The 18616-nt window shown below is 42.3% G+C and overlaps 1 protein-coding gene across 1 annotated transcript; it reads right to left on the bottom strand.

Annotated features, from left to right (window-relative positions):
• Positions 1-245: 245 nt before the first annotated feature.
• On the bottom strand, positions 246-16909 carry NTMT2 (N-terminal Xaa-Pro-Lys N-methyltransferase 2; the record flags this gene model as incomplete). The annotated part of the gene is made up of 4 exons (XM_082311860.1): positions 16641-16909; positions 9014-9189; positions 3176-3425; positions 246-520 (listed from the first exon to the last, which is right to left on the bottom strand). Exons 1-4 carry the CDS (start codon positions 16882-16884, stop codon positions 246-248), a joined length of 945 nt encoding a protein of 314 aa, XP_082167986.1. The 5' UTR covers positions 16885-16909.
• Between the last annotated feature and the right edge of the window lie 1707 nt (positions 16910-18616).

Raw genomic sequence — 18616 nt, forward strand, 5'->3', positions numbered from 1 at the left:
ATGTGACAAGGAGCTGTTAGAAAGGCTTTTAAAAACAGAGAGAAAGATGAAGCAGGCAGGATTTAGAAGCAGACTATTCCCTGGAGAAGCTGGCTCAATTGTAATTCTCTCCTGATCCTTTAGGAGTTGCTGCCCTGGAGTTGTAGTAGTAGCAGTGTATGATTAGGAGGATTCTAGTAGATGCTTTTCTCCTTCCCAGTCCTATGGTTCATCCATAGTCCAGTCTCTGCAGTCTCACTATGCAGTCAGGAATGGCCAGGGCCTTTCTGCATGGCCAACATCCAGACAGGGACACACTGATCAGGGAATCCCTCCTGCCTCTCCTCTCGTAGGATGGTGAGTCCACTCATTTCAATGAGGCTGCGGAGGATGTTCAGGTCTCGGATCACACTACTATCCAGACAATCCAGGATACAGCCCTCCCTGGCTACATTGTCCTTGAGAATGATAACACCATTATCCTTCAAGCCATTCTGGCACCGGATGAGAAACTCCAGGAGATCTTTATCTGTCAGATATCCTACAGATGAAAAGATGGAAAATAGATCACTGTTAACCATTCAAGCAGACTCCCCCTGTACACATCAGAATGGTACCTTGATCTGAGTCTCCATACCCTATTTATTGCAGGAGAAGTTCTACTCTTGCCAGATGTAATTATGAAATCTTGGGCAAATCAACGAGATCAACATTTACAAACTCAAATCAATATTTAGGATCCATATTAGTCGTAGCAACAGATGTGGACAGAAGTCAATGGGAACAGTGGAGAAAATACTGGGTGCTGAAGGGTTCTTTAATCTGGTGGTTAAAGTCATAATAAGAATCAGTGGTAGGAAGCTGGAGCCAAACAAATTCGTATTGGAAGTAAGTGACAACTGTTTAACAGTGCAAGTAATTATCCATTGGAAACTACCAACAGAAGTGGTGTTTACCACCTCTTGAAGTCCTCAAATCAAGCGTGGTTGAATTTCTCAAGATATTTTTTAATTGAACACAAGCTACTGGCTCAGTACAAGGGTAAAGGAATGAATATAACAACTTGTGATATAGCGTAGGTCAAACTGGATAATGTAACAGTCCCTTCTGTCTTTTAATGCTACAAATCTCTGCAACTTTGTGTAACATTATGTACCCATCAATGGAGTTCCTGATCAAAGATCCAGTGAGGAATGCAAGACCTTCCAAACTGCCAGATAAACTCTTTATATTACCCCATACTGTTGTGATTTCTGCATATGCCATATAAATTTAAAAACAGTACTTTTTTCAGTATGTTATTGAGATTGTGTTTTTTATCCTTCCTTCTCAAAGACCAATATTTCCGTTATGTTGAGATCAGTAGTGTAGGGCTTAGAGAAGAGCAAAATTAAAACTCTCACATGTGAAACATCTAAAATGAATTAACAAGGACAGGTGGTCAGAAACTGAATGAAAAACTTGAAAAAAATAATCATTTGTATTTTCTAGTCAAAATATTTAGTTTTCTTGATGGAAAATGTAAACCTTTATAAATGGAAGTTGTAATTTCAAAACCACATTTTGACATAGTATGTCAGGTTTCTTTAACCACCCCCCCCAAAAAAAAAGAAAAAGAAAAAAGCCCCAAAGCCTAAAGCTGAATACCTTTCAAGTTGAAGGAAAATGGTAATTTCTATATGAAATGTAAACCTGCATTTTTACTTTTTCATAAAATAAAAGCCTGGGCTCATATACTTATGCATACATAAGACAAATCAAGATTGCATCAGCAAGATTTGTTGAAGCGTTTGAACACCTGATTTGGAACTTAATGTTCTCTTAACTTTTAGCCTAGTTTCCTAAGAAAATGAGATCCTCACGGTGTTGCTCTCTACCAGACAGTCCTGCCCTCACTCCACCAAAAAGCATTGAGCTTGTTGGCATATTTCAGCCAAATTCAAGACAGGGGTGGAAATTTGATTAATACTTCAGATCACTACATATTTCATTGAAATTGATGGAGGAAGGAGATTCAGAGCTGTGTCTATGCTAAAGAAAAGGAATATGCTTCCTCTGTTAGCAGCCACATAGCGGATCACCACAGCCTCAGACAAGTCATAGCTCATTCAGTTTCATGTCGACTCAAATTTGCTCAAAAGATGAGGCAGGAGCTACATTTACTGCAATGACTGTTATTCAAGAAAAGCAAAAATACGAAGGAAAATGATACTGTTCTGAAGCAATTTGATTGTACAGCTATAAAGACCTCTTCTAAGAAGCTCAGTTTCATTACTTTTTAAGACTATGTGTAAAGGACAAATAAGTGTTCCTGAATAAAACCATCTCCTGTGCTAATCTCTCTATCTTTATCTCTCTTTTTGCCTAGCAAGAAGCTATCTATCTCCAGCGTTTTCGAGAGAAGGTGTTCAGGCCTCCTCTTGTGCTTTAGAATAATGACTTCTGCCAGCTGAAACTGCACGATGGACACTTAGGTTCACAGATTAAGAGAAAACCTTCTTTCTGGAAGGACAGTTAGGCACTGCAGAAAGTCTTCTAGAAAAAATTAAGAATTTTTTTTTTTTTTTTTTTTTGTGAGGAACATAGCCCACATTATCTGATCACCAGTCTGCTGCTCTTAATACTGAAGGGCATTGACTGGGGTGGCTGCAGGAGAAGCAGCAGGTATTTCTCATATGAATGGGTACTGTAGGACATAGCTAAGTGAACCTGTTTGATAAGCATCAATGCATGTATAAGACATGGTCTGGTTCACAAGTATTGGTGATTTCACTATGACTTTTTTCAGATTGTTTCCTGAAATACCCCCAAGTCTGGATAACCATCAGATTCAGAAATCCCTGCTCACAGGTGAGGCCAACCCCGTGTATCTGCAGCACTGGCAACTAAGAAGGAGGATTCCTGCTTAAGAAAACCCATATGTAAGGCCTACTCCTCAGCTGCACCTTAGCATGCAGGCTGCTCTCCAAGAACATGTACCTTCCTCTAGTACATGACCTGAAAAAAACAACTTGATTTGTACCCACTGTGCATGTGGCTGGGGAGAACTCTCAGAAGTCTCTTGTGAGATTTTAGGAAGCAGTCCCAAAGCTTTGAGAACCTCCTTTTACAGCTGCACCATTCTTCTAACACAAACTTTAGCACAGGCTGCATAGTTCTCTAAGATGCTGTGCTGGATGAATCAGGCTGAACTAACCTGAAACCCACTGAATCCAGATGACGTCATATCTTTGTGGGGCTGGAGTGAATTCCTGGAGGCTTTTGCAATAATACATCTCTACTCTGTCCTCCTTGCCCTGCAGGTAGTTCGGGACCTCAGCCAGGAAATTCTCCATCATATCCACCAGTTCCACGCTCTTGAAAACTGGTAACAGGACATGCTTGCTGATACGACCTATCCCAGAGCCGCAGTCCAGGGCGCGGTTGGTGCCAGCTTTCCCCACCCCCTGTGGGATACAAGAAAATAATTTGAAATCTGAAAAATACCACCTGAAAGATCATAGCAACTGTGTTATCCGCTATGGCCTTTAGTCCACCAAGCCTCGTGTCTTGTCTCCTTATTTGTGCAGGGCTGTTGCAAGACTGATAAGAACCTGGGACAGTATCAATACAGCTTTGAGTACTTATGTATGAGCCAAGCTGGGCTGCTATGTTCCCAGGCTGCTGTTGATGGGACTTCCCCGTTGCAGCCCTGCATTTATTGCTGTGCAATAAGGTTTTCCTTGGTATAAGAAGAGACATAATCTTTCACAAGCTCCCCGCTTTCTCAGAAGATCCACTGGTCTTTGTAAAGTCCTTGCAACTTTATCTGTGAAATATTCATACCTCACAGCCAACTTTGTGGCTAGATAAGCCTCATTCTCAGCCCTGTAAAGGCCTAACAAAAAAGTAAGCCTGTACCAAATACTGCATGCAAGAAGTAACTTCTGCAGCACAGAACTCCCAAGGTGCCCATGGACACCTCTGCAGACACACAGCATCCTTGGGATCAGAGTGCAGTTTTCAAAACAAGCTGTGTTTGAACGAAGATCTTGGAGTTGTAGGTAACTTATGACAACTCAGAAAGTTTGGACTGGAGCATATACAGGATTTCTTTTTTAGGCATAGAGACAAGAGAGATGATTGAGTAGATTTTGCTTAACTGTTTTTTTTTTTTTTTTCATAAATATCATCTCTGGACAGAGATCAGACATGAAAAAATGTGGCGCAAAGGCTATGTCTATGAGAAAATAATGAGTCACTGTAAAAGGAGCTTTATAGTGAAAGCTGTATTTCACCCCTAAAGCTTCCATTCTAGCTATAAAAAGGCTCTTAAGAGCTTGCTGCTGTTCTGTAAAACAAAAATTTTAAGTTTGTACATGCACTGACTGTGGGATTGGAGCTCCCCTAGCCAAACTTATCTGTTAAACAAATATATTAAAAGCAAATGTAAACACCTTTTCCCTGTCCCCTGGAACTGAGTGTTGAAGCGAAAGCTATGGGCCAAAGTCCCTGCTGCAACTTCACTGCTCTTAAAAGAAATAAGTCCAGGAAGAGTCTTGCTCTTCCTGCTTATTGGGAGACCCCCTCTGTAATGACCAAGCATAAATCACGTAACTCACCGCTTTTTTGGCCTTGCTTCAGTGGGTAATTCAGTAGATTATTAAGGTCAAAGGACAGTACCGTCAATGGCACGACTATGAATAGCCCAGCTGAGCATCTGGTTACATAGAGTAACTGTAGAAAGAGCACAAGGACCTCAGAGGCTCTCACCAGTCTCCAGGGCTGCTGGTCCCAATTTGTATACCTAGGAAGATTAATCTCCTGATGTGTGCAAGAGTCCACAAGCCTTCAACCCTATTGGACTCTGGAGACTACCTGTTTATAGTTAGCCAGAAAATGTGAGCCATTCTTCATTCACAGGCTGCACGTAGGAGCATGTGGCTTTTACTGAGGACCAGACTACGCTGCAACAAGGAGTTCATGAAAGGAGAAAGAACTGTGTCTTGGATCTTTACAAGGTGGATTTCCATATTGTTTGCTGGCAGATACATACAGGCCTACACTGATGTGATTAAGTAAAAATCTTTGAGAAAGCTGGTGAGAAAACCAGGATGATTTACCAAAACAGCTAACAGAATTCGACAAAAAAGCCATGTAACTTCTTTGACATTTGTGGTACAGAGAACCTATAGTCACAGTACCTCACTCGAAACAGGGAATTCATCTCCCATGATGCGCCACGGCAAGGAGCACTGATGACACGTCTCCATTTGCCATCGAGAAGAAGGAAAGGGAACAATCATGGGAGATGAAGCTTGATCCCACACTTCACTGAAAGGGAGCAAGAACATCAGTCAGTCAGTTGAGAAGCCCTGTGAAGCACCGCAGCTCCGTTTGTAATGAAAATGTTGACATAATTCCATGTTCAGCTAATATATTTTCAGTTTGGAAATGCTCAGAGCTTTGACAGGGTATTAACATTTTCTTTGGAAGGCAATCATTTTCCCAAAAGCCTAACTGAGTTGAAAATCAGACTCCTTATTTAAAAAAGTAGTGTAAGTGAAAATTTTAAGCTAGAACAGGCTTCAAAATTTAAGACTGACTGCTCCTCTGATTACCTGCTCCCCATTACTCAGAATCACTATCATTTAGGACACATACACACCCAAAAATTGTTCTGTAAAGCTAAATAGGGCACTCACAAATTTCCTTAGGGATACAAGAGCTGTGGAATGTGTTCCTGATGCTACTTCAGGTCTTGGAAGGGCAGGAAGGCAGTGTAGATATGTACAATAAAAAAGAAACCAGAGTTCAAGAAATAGATAAAAATCACAGTGGTCTTCTTTCTAAATTTAAAAAAAAAAATCAGGTTTTCAACAACATCTCTTCCTGTTCCCCCTGATCAAACAGGAGAAAAATCACTTTTGAGAAGCTTTTCATTCAACAAGTAACCAATCAGGCAGGTGAACTGAGGGCAAGAAAGGGAGAAAGGATTTAGGGCAGAAAGGGAGCTATAAAGTCAATATAATCTCTGTCTGTATTATTTCACCCACCTATAGCTCACAACTGTTCCTGAATTAATGGTTTCTTTGTTTTCTTTATTTCCTTTTTTAGACATTACCTCCCGATTAGGTACTTGAAAACACAGTGTCTATGTGGACATTAAGGCTTTAACTGGCATTAATACATTGCCATAAATATGCAGTGCTATAGCTCTGCTGATAACCCTTCAAGTATGACTGTACCTAAGACAGCCTATAGCTTGTCTGTACAGCACTGTTGGCTCAAGTAATGTTGCTCTTGGTTTGAGTTCTGCCCACACACACATAAAACCTCTTAATTTGAGCACAGTGGCACTTTTAACTCACTTTGACTTGCCTGGGAAGGAGACAGGGTAAAATATAAGTGAAGTCCTTAGTCCTTTCTGTAATTCCTTCCATGTGCCCAGGCAAGATAAATTCTCCAATGGTAAAGAAATCTGTAGCTCAGTTTACAGTGGTGCTAAGAATCATGCTAAGAAATGCCATACATGAAGGTATGCAACATCAGTCATGTAAGGGAAATGTCATTGTGTGGCATTTCCACACCAGCCAAACTAACTCAAGAGGGGTAATTTGAGTGGAACTGGGCAACTGTTTTTTAAGGAGCACTAGTTTTGCCAGAAAATAAAGTTTTGGAAGAATAAAACTCTCTGTGAAATCGATATTTCAAAGCTAGAGAATAGTTATAGCCAAAAAACATGGGAAAGAATGTTGAAAATGTCAAGATACTTCTTCTTCACGACTTTCAAGGAAAAAAAAAAATAACTTGTCAACTTTTCATTTCTGAATAGCATTTTTCATTTTGGAACTGACTTACATCTTGAAAACAAAGGGAAAAGTTTTTCAGAGGGTAAAACAATTAAAAAAAAAAGTGAAATATGTTAAGTTGACCTGAAACTAATTTTCCTATTTTCTGATTTTGTTAAACTTCTCTTTAAAAAAGAATGTATAGTTTATATTAGGGTGAAGCAAATTGCTTTTTTCTATCTTGATCACCTTATTGGGAAAAAAAAAATTATTCATAGAGCCATAAACTTGGGAAGACATAACTTAAATTAGCTTTACAATAAAGTCACTACTACAGAAAGCCAGTAAATATCTGTATCTGGTCAAGTAGGATTCAAACTGCAGTAGTAAGAAAGGAAAATAAAGCGTAAGTAACATAACCAATTGACTGTATCTCAACAGAGGACAAGCTTTAACAAACTAAATCAGAACTACCAAAACATGCAGATTCCTTTCCGTTCCCCCCCTTTTTTTTTTTCTTGTTTGATCTTGGCCATTCAGAGTATCCTTCCTATCCCTGGCTATTAATAGGAGTAGGAACTCCGCTCTGGAGTATTTTGTATCTGTCATCACACCTGATGCATTGGGTATGATTTCTCTTTGGCATGTGAAACTCTGCTACAGACTGTACTTCTTTCCTTTTCAGGTCTTGGAGATGAGAAAGCGTTAACAGTGTGATATAAACCTGCCGTTCGGGAAACTGAATCTATATGATGTCTAGGAAGCATGAAATCTTTCCCTGAGTACATGCTTATGCACCACTTGAATTCCACAAATGTCCTTAAAACAAGATTTAAGTAAAATTTAAGGAATATGCCTTGAGCTGGCTCTAGGCTTATAAGCTGCGTTTCATTTTTTTCTGAAAATGTCATTTTACCATCAGGCTCAGTTGCCTTGCTGAACTTTCTTTGTATTTTCTTATTTTGTCTTTGTAGAAAGCCTGATACAGTGAGGCTTTGAAATGTTGTGAAGCCTTTTTGCATTAGCATTAATACAAGACTGTTAATAAAAAAAATGTAGCTGTTCACTAGTGTTTTGCTGGCTCACTGCCCCAAAAGCCTCTGTCTATCAGGTACAGCAAACTTTGCCATCAGTTGCTCTTCACTGCTATACAGGATTTCTATCTGTTGTTAAGCCACACTCATTTTCCATCCCAATCCATTTAAACAGTGCCCTGTTTTATACACAACATCTAATTAACCTATTGAGCTTTTTTCCACAGTAGATCATTAAGACTAAAAAAAGGTCATCTGGCTATCCCAAATTTGTACATTTGAGCAGAAAATGAAAGATCTATGGTAGCATTATATAGAACTAGTAATTTTGTGAGCAGGAGAACTTACAAAATTTGGTTTCCTGTAGCTTTGTGGATTCTTTAGCATCTAATACTGTTGTTGAGGTATTTTAGTGGGCTTTTCCCCTGGGAAGAGGGAAGGGCAGTCAGAAAACCATCAGGCCACACTTTTAAAGATTTGCAGATTCCCAAAGACACATTTAGGCATCAAGAGGATTTTCAGAAACCTAAGTGCCAAAGTGATATTGCTATTGTACGTGCTTTTAAAATCCCACTTAGCATCTCTTTGCACCTCAGGTCAAAGCAGACCTTTGGAGATGTTTACAGACCTTTAGAAATCTGCCTGCAAAGGTCCCTAGTGATACTGGAATGTTCCAAGAAAAAAATATTTTTCCTAATGGGTAGCTTATTCTATATACTCCTAATGTTCGGGGGGGGGGTGGGGTGGGGTGGGGAGGGCTGGGTTTTGTTGCAGCATTCTCAGAAATATCTATAAATAGGCAAAACAGAAACTTGGCATTTAGTCTCAGCTACTTTCCCAAATGTACTGCAGGAATTTGCACAGACAAATCTCCCACTGAAGCCAGCAAGGATTTTATCATGAAAGGTCCCAGTCCTGCACTGAGAATTAATCTCCCACCCAAACACAGCTATAAGAACTCCTGGCACAATTCTCTTTGAAGCTTTGGAGCATAAGAAAAGAATGCAAAACAGGTAAATAATGACATATGGCCAGGCAAAATGGGTATTCATGATGATGCATGACCTGGCAGAATACATTACTAGGCCCAATGACAGTCAGTTATGACCTGTGACTGCATATCAAAGATGACAGATGGTGCCATTTAAAATATATGTGACCGGGCACAGTGCATGTCATTTACGACACATCACCACTGTTTCTTGCAGAAGATGGGATTAAATGACTCACCCCAACAAACTTCCTGAGAAACTCCCTGGAGGATTCAATGTCTGTATTGGAGAGCTCAATGTAGTCTCCCATCATGCCCTCTTCTGTGGCTGGCACCTCCCGGTAGAAGTGTTTGGCCCTGGCGTAGAACTGCATCTCCCCATTGATAACTTGACTTGTCAAAGCGTAAAGTTTCACTGCAAGTAGATAAATCACTATTTTATTGTTAATGACAGATATTTCTCGTTTAGTTTATTGCTCTGGAGGCATGATGGCCAAGATCTATAAACTTAACTTGAGCCTTCAGATCACCAAACCTCTGTTTCTAAAGCGAAGGTGGAAGGAAAGGTATTGGATTTAATCCTGCAAGACCTTGAAGGAACACAGGCCCCCTTGGGCAAATTCAGTGCCTCCCAGGCTGAGACATCATTTTTGTCATCACACTATGTTTTCACGTCAGTGAAAAATCATTTCAAGTTTGAAGTGAACATGCATCTCAAAGAGAGCGAGGGGTTTGATTTGGTCCCAGAAAAGCTGCGGGCAGCATTTATTGCTATGCAGGGTCATAATTTCCGCTATCACAAACCTAACTGTTCTGCAGATTTCCATATATGCTATCTAGCCATTGACAGCTGCACGGACAGTGCACCAAGAAGAGAGTAGATGAATGAGGCACTTGCTCTGGTTTATTTTTAGTGATACTGTACAGTCTGTGGCACTCCAAGTAAGCTGAACCAAAGAGCAGATGGCAGTGTCAGGCCTAAATGAGTATATGGGGGAGAGACGACTTAGAAGAGACAGTCCTAAATTTTCACGTGTCACAGATCAAGGAGTGAGATAATCAGTGGGTGATATACTGGAAAGTTCCTGTATTCCAGAGGCTTGGATGTTTCTTTTCATTGCTTGGCTATTTTGCTGGTAATATACAGAAATCATAAGTTTGCAGCTCTTTTATTAAAACCTGTGAGCTTTGCTGGGTGAAGGGCTATTTTCCCCTATTCTTTAAAAAACTGAGGTCTATCCTCCGCATCCTGGGTTTTTCTATACTCGATGTGCATTGGCATATCAAAAGTAGTTATGTTTTGCAGCTCAAATTGTTTGATTGAGGCAGGCCATAAACAGTTTGCTTGGAAACCAGCAACTCTTACTATCTCATGCACACATACAGGTGTCCAGGCACTTTCCTGTGTGTACGGCAGGACTGTACAATTCCTGTATGATTCCCAGCCAGACCTTCCAACGAAAACACAACTACAAGCCTGTCTATGAAAGCTGAGCAATAAGGAGGGATGGAGTCACACTGGGAACAAGTCTTTGCAGGTACCACCTTGCAGTGTGAGATCAGCTCTACTGCAGATTCCCAGCAAGCCTGAGGAACTGGAAATGATCCAGCAGCAAACACCTTCTGGGTTAATAACAACAGAAAGGGAGAGCTCCCTGCTGGCTGCGTACACAGAAGGACCAGGCAGTGGGGCTTTGTCGCTGCATCTTTAAACTTCCACGGGAGCACCGCTGGTCGCTGCTGGGAAGGGTCTGAACAGGCCATGCCTTGCTTACGCCAGCTGGGGAACAGCAATTCTGCCCTCCACGCAGAGGATGAGAGCTAGGCCAAAGGCCCTGAATATAAGCCTGGAATGTATTTATTGAGGGCAAGCAAGCTCAGCAGGGAATGATAAGTGTGTGCCTGCCCATCCTCAGCAGGAGAATGACATTTTGGAGGCAAATGAGGGGGGGACAAAGGAAGCAGGATAGGGAATAATTACCACCAAGGACCACTCGGAACAGAATAGTGCTATTGGGTTACACATAAGCAGCATGCCCGGCATATCCTTCATCCAACAAAAGCAGCATTACCAGCCCCTCCTGTCATCACCTGCTTAAGTCAACTGCCGAACGGATACTATTAAAGCTTTAATCCATTACACATTTATGTTATGCCTGAGAAATTTATACCACAAGAAGCACTGAGCCCAGCAAGGGTCAAACCTGGGAGTTTTACACACTCCACTGATTATATTCACATACTCAGAAGAAACCATTTAGCTGAAGAAATTAATATGAAGGGGGCAGCAGCCAATCCCCAGTACAACTTGGCCAGGGTGGCTCCCAGAGCCTGGGAAAAAAACTCCATTGGTGGCTGTGATTCCTCCAGTAAATGATCTCCATCTTCCTCCAGGAGTGGCGCCATCTTGTTTTCTCTGTGTCTCTTTTTTTCTCCATTTCAGATGCCAGCCTGTCTGGTGAACAGAACTGAATCCCTGCATGTTGGCTTTGCAAGATCTTCCATATAAGAGTCCAGTGACGATTTCTAGGGCTTGTTTAATGGACCTATCAAGGGACAGTGATTTATCCCGTTCTGCTAGATTGAAGGGAAAGGCATTTACAGGCTGTCTGCACACTAGGACAGGGTGTTGCAGGCAGCTGGCAGCATGAACAACAAATACTCAGAGTCCTTCTACTCAAACCATGAGCCTGACCTGAGGCCACACATGGGGTCGATATGCTGTTCAGGATATCAGATCTGTAGCGTGTGCTCTCAGATTTCTCACTCAGAACCAGTTTCAGGCTTGCAGAATGCCTGCCGGGACTTGCATGCATACACCAGCTGACTGGGCTCCTCCTGGGCCAGCTGGGGCCCCAGAGCCCTGCTTTACGTGCTGGCATCTGAAAACAGCTCTGGTCTCAGCATCCATAGGGTTTTCTCTACCCATCAAACTTTGCAAAGATCTTTTTATGCAAGTCCCTCACCTGAGGGCATGCAAGGACACTGGCTAACATAAAGAGTGGCACTGTACCCAAAGTCTTCTCCTGCAGACCCACAGAGTCTCACTCATGCAGTGTGTGATCTTTAGAGATGATTTTCACCTCTTGCTCCCTCAGTGTTACTCCTCCCTCTCATGAATTTGCAACACTGCCAACTCTCCCGATCCACAACTCAATTTTCCAGACACAGCCAATCAACCTCACCTCTGATCTGCCTCGCAGCTGTGCCTGGCATGCAGGCTCCAGCACCAGGACCAGAGGGAGAGGAACGTTTGCCAGCTTGCAAGTATCTACTGCAAAAGAGAAGTGCAAGGAGGCACCCATGTCCTTGGTGGCAGTTAGTGTTGACCTCTGCTCCAGCGTGCCTCCCCCTCATCACAGGACTTATCTAGCCAGAGGCATCTCCCTTTCCATGACCCATGTGGGACTATATCTCTTGCATCAGGAAATGAAATACTTGTGAGGTCTGTTATGGATACACAGCCTGATTTCAATGAACTTTGTAAAGCAGGGCACAGGCAGGATAGGATGATGGAGGCTGCAAATCTCAGAGATTGCGGTGGGGAGCAGCTGTCTTTCACAGACCAGGTTTTCAGTGTAACTTCAGGTTAGAAATGTGTTTCTAGTAAAGCAAGAAGAAACTTTTTTCATGGCACACTTGGTCTCTCAGCTGAATCTGCTAACAAGTCCCCCAAGTGGAGAGGGCTAAATCAAACCCACTGCAAAAGCAGGCTGAGAACAGGAACTGGCTCCCTAAAGGTCACTCCACAGTCATGAGATGTTAATAATTTTCAGTCGCTGCAAACGCAGTCTGGATGCAGAGTGGTGACCTACAGCTGAATGCCAACCCCTGGACTAGACAGAGAGTATCTACCTAAGCCCTTTTGCCCTGCAAAGTCCAAAACGTTATCTCTAATATTTTCTTATGGATCAGTTCAAAATTTTGTTTCCTAGTGCATCTGTTCTAAATCTCTAGAGAAATGGACCACTTAATACATAAGACCATGTGCAATCCCAACCTGCAGTAGACTGTCTTACAGTTCTTGGTTGCACGGCTTACTCAGCTAAATTTCCCTGGCAGAAGTAAATGTTGCAAGTAATTTTTTTTGAAGTTTTTATTTGTGAACATTATTTTGTGCTCCAAGTGCTTTCTGCAAGATATTGAACTAATTCCAGTTTGGCTGAGTATTCCCTTTTACATGCAACATCTGCTTTGTGCACCAGTCGAAAAATAGTTATCTGGGTGCAGTGTAGAATTCACCTCTCTACTGTGGTCCGAGAACCATTTAAATTCTGTTTTATAGAGGATGAACATCAGCCCACCCCCAAAGCAGATTTTACTTACAGACACGTGCCTCACACATGGGAATATTTGTCTCCATGGACCAACCATCTGAGTTTTCCACTGCATATCTCACCCCACTGGCACCGAATCCCACAGCCCAAGTAAACATATGCATAATTTCCAGCATCTGAATAGCTCCATTAAAGTCCACTGGGCTTAAGGGCATTCACACACATTTAAGTACATTGTTGGATCAGGGCCTAAAGTTACTCATGTCTTTTATTTCTAAATGTTACCCTGGTCTGTAAAAGTGACATGTTTCTCTTAACAGGCTGTGATACCAGATATGCTCAGCTCATAGGTAAACATGCCTAAGTGCTCTACCACTGAACCTAGCAATGGAGTGGGAGGAGTGTGGAGTTAGCATAGCTTGAAGCAAACTTTCTACCTTGCTGACCCCCGGCTGCACTGCAAGTTTCAATGTGAGGCTTGATTTCAGTGTCATTATTCATGCTTAGGGTTAAGCAGACGCTTAGCTACCCTGCTAGGTCACAGTCTTAGTGTTGCTTTAGTCATTTAATACTGTTTACACAGAGATATCTGCATCTAGACTTGAAGCCTGAGAAGTTCAGTTCATTTCTGCTCAGTTCCACTCTGAACTGAACTGGAAAGTGTCATTCTGCAGAGATGTTCAGACCTGCCACATTCTGTTCTCTCCATCACAGAGAGCACTGGATCACAGGATAATCCAGGTCAGAAGGGACCTAAGGAGGTCTCTAGTCCAAACTTCTGCTCAAAGCAGGGACAGACATGAAATCAGATGAGGTTCACTGGGACTTCATTCAGCTAGGTTTTGAAAGCTTCCAGTGATGGAGAATTGCACAGCCTTGCTGGGCAACCTGTTCCAATGTCTGACTGTCCTCACAGGGAAAGAATTTTTCCTTATAGCCAGTCTAAACTTCTTTTGTTTCCATTTATGGCCACTGTTTCTTGTCCTCCTGCCTCACACCACTGTGCAGAGCTCAGCTCCATCTTCTTCATGATCTTCTTGTAGGTACTGGCAGGCTGATATTTGGTGTCCCTGAAGCTGTCTCTTTTGGCTGAAGATGCCCCATTCCCTTAGTCTCTCTTCATGGGGCATGTGCTCCAGTTCCCTCACCACCTTGGAGGTCATCCAACTCACTCCATGTCATTTCCTGCACTGGGAGTTCAAGACTCCATGCATATGGTCTAATGACTGCTGCATAAAAGGGGATAATCACTTCCCTCGATCAACTAGCTATGCTTTTGTTAATACAGCCCAGGATACTGTTGGCCACCTTTGCTGCCAGGACACACTGCTGGTTCATGTTCAGTTGCTGTCTACTAAAACCCTACCAGCAGGGCTGCTCCCCGGCCAGCCACTGCCCAGCCTGTGTTGTTGTTGTTGCCAAAGGTTCTTCCTTTCCAGGTACAGGACTTGGCATTTGCCTTTGAATTTCAGTGAATTTGAATTTCACGAGGTTCCCACTGTCCCTTTCCTCCAGCCTATTTAGGTGCCTCTGGATGGCAGTCCTGACCTAGAACTTGCGGACGAGTCCTGCCAGTTGGCCTCAATCTGCAAATGTGATGAGCAAGCAGTCCTTCACCTCCTCCAGGTTACTGATAAAGATGTTAAACAGGATAGGTCCCAGGACAGACCCTTGCGGTACTCCACTGACCTCAAGATATGACAATGACTTTCTGAGCCCAATCACCCAACCACTTTTTACCCATCTGATTGTCTACACATCCAGACCATGACATCCCAGCATGCTGTGAAGTTTCTTGGATGTGTATTCACAGTGCACGAGCTACCCCACAGTACCTGTCCTTATGCACACTTTTACTATATGACAATAACCATGGAGTAACAGACATACTGTGTGTTCACATGAAGGCTGGACTCGCAGGACCTCTTCTATGGAGTCAAACTAATTTGGATAGGCTGGCAATAAGCTTGTAAGCTCTTTAGGGAAGTTTTAATGATTCAGGTCATGAAAAACCTGGCAGAGGGGATCTTTAGTCTGATAGGAACATTTTACAAAGTGTGTTGGCTGGGAACGGAAATTCAAATATAATTCAGACAAGAAATAAAATATAGTTTTACAGGAGTGAAGCAATTAGGCCTGGAAACAGCTTAGTGATGGACTGATGGATTCTCAGTCATTTGCAGCCCTTAAACCAAGGTATTTTTGTCTTCATAAATATATACTGTGATGCAGTCATAAGTTACAAGCATGATGCAGAACTTTTACATGAAATTCCAAGCTACATGTTCATAATGGTACCTTCTAGCCTTCAAATGATCTACTTACTTACACTAAGAGTTAACACTGTAGAAAATCCTGCTCAGTTTCTAATATTTTGTGTTTATTTTCAAAACAAATGAAAGAATAACATTTTCATAGACTTCTTGAGATTCCATTGACCTATAATTGACTTTCCTTCCTTTCCATCTTTCCTTCCTTTCCATCGTTCACAGCTGCCTACCACTAGGGACAGAAGTATTTATATTCCATGTTTCATTTTAAATAGCTGCAGATACTGCTGCATTTGAAAAGCGACATCAAAATTCTAAGATAACAAGGAAATGCTTTTTCTCTTTAAGGACTCATGAATTCTTAAGCATCTTGAGCAGAGTCTTCACTAGGGTTTCACACAATCAGGTAAGATAATACACTTGCCTAAATGGGTCTTTCAATAAGGAAGGAGCCCTCAAAGAATTCACTGTGAACAGCCATTTAACAGGTTGCACAGACACATACTTTCCATCTTAAATTCCTCCAATTCTAACATTGAGTGGAGGCTGAATAATTCTGCTGAAAAAGTGACATGCTAATATAATACAGACTCAAGTCAAATCTACTTTTTAGCTATATTGTCCTGGGGAAATTTTGTTTCTTATTCGGGGTCAAATTTTCCTAAGAAACGAATGTTCATTTTCTGCATCTAAAAAAAAATGTCTTGGCATCCTGTACCAGAGGCTTTCACTGAAATCTGGCTACAAACAAACATTTTGGAAGCATTTTCCTCCCAGATAACAAACAGTAGGTTAGACAGTCTGCTGCAGAGATCTGGATTACAGAGGCTCTTAAAAAAAAATTTAAAAATCATTACCTTTCAAGCACTTGTCCAAAACAATACATATTACAAGGCTAAGGACACATTGAATGACAACAAAACAGGTATCAGGCAACAGAAATTAAGGCCTGTCAGCTCTGCTAGTTTTGCATTTGTCCTTCCAAGTTCCCAACAGGTCAATGCACGTTTTACTTAAACAGTGACAAAAAAAGGAACCATCTGCCAGAAACCAAACTTCCTTTCAGTCTTGTGGTCTTTCCCTTGCCCCCCTCTAACAATCTCTGGAGTATTTACGTAAAACAACAGGGTACTGAATTAGAGGGAGCTGAGAGAGAGAGTACAGAATGGTTTAGCTAGCACTGCAGTCTCTCTAGCCGGGCTTCTCAAAACTACTACTTATTGTCATTAATGTGTCTGCACTCCACCATCTAACATGATACGTCTTTCCGGAGCACTGTCACACATGCTCACAGACGCTCCTGCCCACCAGCTACTCACCCAGGGGAAGCTTTTCCAGCAGATAAAGGTAACTCTGAAAGAAGTCATTTCGGATCGCCTTATGCAAGACAAAGGACATACTGTGCCGACAGAGTTCTTCATCTGTCTTGTGCCAGCGCGACTTAAAGGCCAAATGTGCTGCTTTATATGCCATGATGAAGACGTTTTTTGCAAGGGTGGAGAGTTGCTGTGGCGGGTGCTCTCTGGAGGACCTGTCCTTCTGAAGAGGCAGAGGCAGTGCCATTTAAATTGTGGCAACGTGCTGTCATTCTATATTGGGGTGTGTGTCTAGAGCTGTGGAGGGGGCGGAGGCGGGTGAGAGGGGAGTGAGAAATGCTGGCTGTTGGCACCGGCTCAGAGTAATCTCTGGAGTGTCGCCCTCTGAAACAAGCAGGTGCTGCAAAGTGATAAAAAACTCAACCAGGAAATTGCTTACCCAGGGTAAAAGTATATCTGCTCCAAAAAAGAGTGGCTTTAATTCAATTACACTTTTCCTAATCTATTCAACCTTCACTTCAAAGGAACTCAGATATTATCCAGGATCTCCCATCTCCCACTTTTATATCTCACAGGGTGATTTTGTTTCCCTGTCTCTCCGTCACTATTTGTTTTTCAATCCGGGGCACCCAAGAGGAAGGCCAGAAGACAGAACATGGACATGCCTCTACACAAACTGTGTGTCCTAATAAACTGTGATTATAGCAAAGAGAATGCAACAGATTCAACTTCATGCTTTGCCACTGCGTATGGCAGGGCAAGCCACTCTATGCACTACAATCTGCCTGGGTTCATTTAATCTGTTTAAGTGGTACAGACTATCTCATCAGCAGAGGCTAGCTGGTAGAGATTTCTGTCTGGGAACACAGGAATAGTAAAGCCAGGGAAAGGTAAGAGCTTTTTGCTTTAGCTAACAGAATACACAGAAGAACAAAAGGAAATAAACTGCCCATTAACAAACGTAGAGAAATATATTGGCTGGAAAAGAGAAGGAGGTTCAGGCCACTACAGAGGGCAAAATTCTAGAAGAGGGGGAGTAGGGTGAGAAGCTGAAGTGCTTCTAGGATGGAGAATGCAAAGCTGCTCAAGGGGGCTGTATATCTTAAGTATGTCCCATCCCAGAGGAGGGTCAGGCCCTCAAGGTACAAGTAGAGACAGGTACTGCTTCAAAATCTTGTTTGCCCCTTGGTAGTTCAGGCACTCGGTGTGGTACAGCTTCAAGACTCCTGAGTTGCAAAGGTATCCGGCAAGGGGATGGCAGCTTTGTACTGACTGCACTGACCTCCACACATTGTGCCCATGAGGGTTTCCCCTTTACAAGCTGTTTATTCCAGCTGTCTGCAGTGTAAGCACACTATAATGCAGCAACACATGATCAGAAAGTTGGATGTTTTCAATACAAAAGGGCTGCCATATGTCCTGAGCTGTACTGTAACTCCCGACAAACATCTGATCAAACTTTTGAGAGCAGAACAAAAAAGACCTAGCCTCCACCAAGGAAAATTGCTAGTAATTCAGCTACAGATGATGCTAAGGAGCATTTAGCAATGCATCAATTAAAGCATATTTTCCAAGATGACTCGCTTCCTTGGAGCAGTAAATCTCTGTATCTCTGCATTGATATTACTTATTAAAAGTCTTTAGGGGCAAAACCATCCCTGGCTATTACTGCCTTTCTTGTTTCCCCAAGTACCATCCTGTACTACTCATTCTCACCTAACTGCATTGGCATGCCACTCCCCCAGCTGTTCCAGTCTACATGATCGTGCAAACCTCTTGGTGAACAGATCAGTTAATAAATCTTATTCAGAAAAATATACTTATTTTTCTTTCAAGTGGGATCAGTTCCCCAATCCAGCCTGCAGCTGACACAAGGGAATTGGTCATGTGCTACAATATAGGGGGTGGAACAGCCACTTCAGATGGCGGTGTGGAGGAGGTAGACATACAGGCACAATACACAGCAGCCTTACCAATAA

Source organism: Platalea leucorodia, assembly GCF_965183815.1.
Source record: "Platalea leucorodia genome assembly, chromosome: 5".
Taxonomy (NCBI): domain Eukaryota; kingdom Metazoa; phylum Chordata; class Aves; order Pelecaniformes; family Threskiornithidae; genus Platalea; species Platalea leucorodia.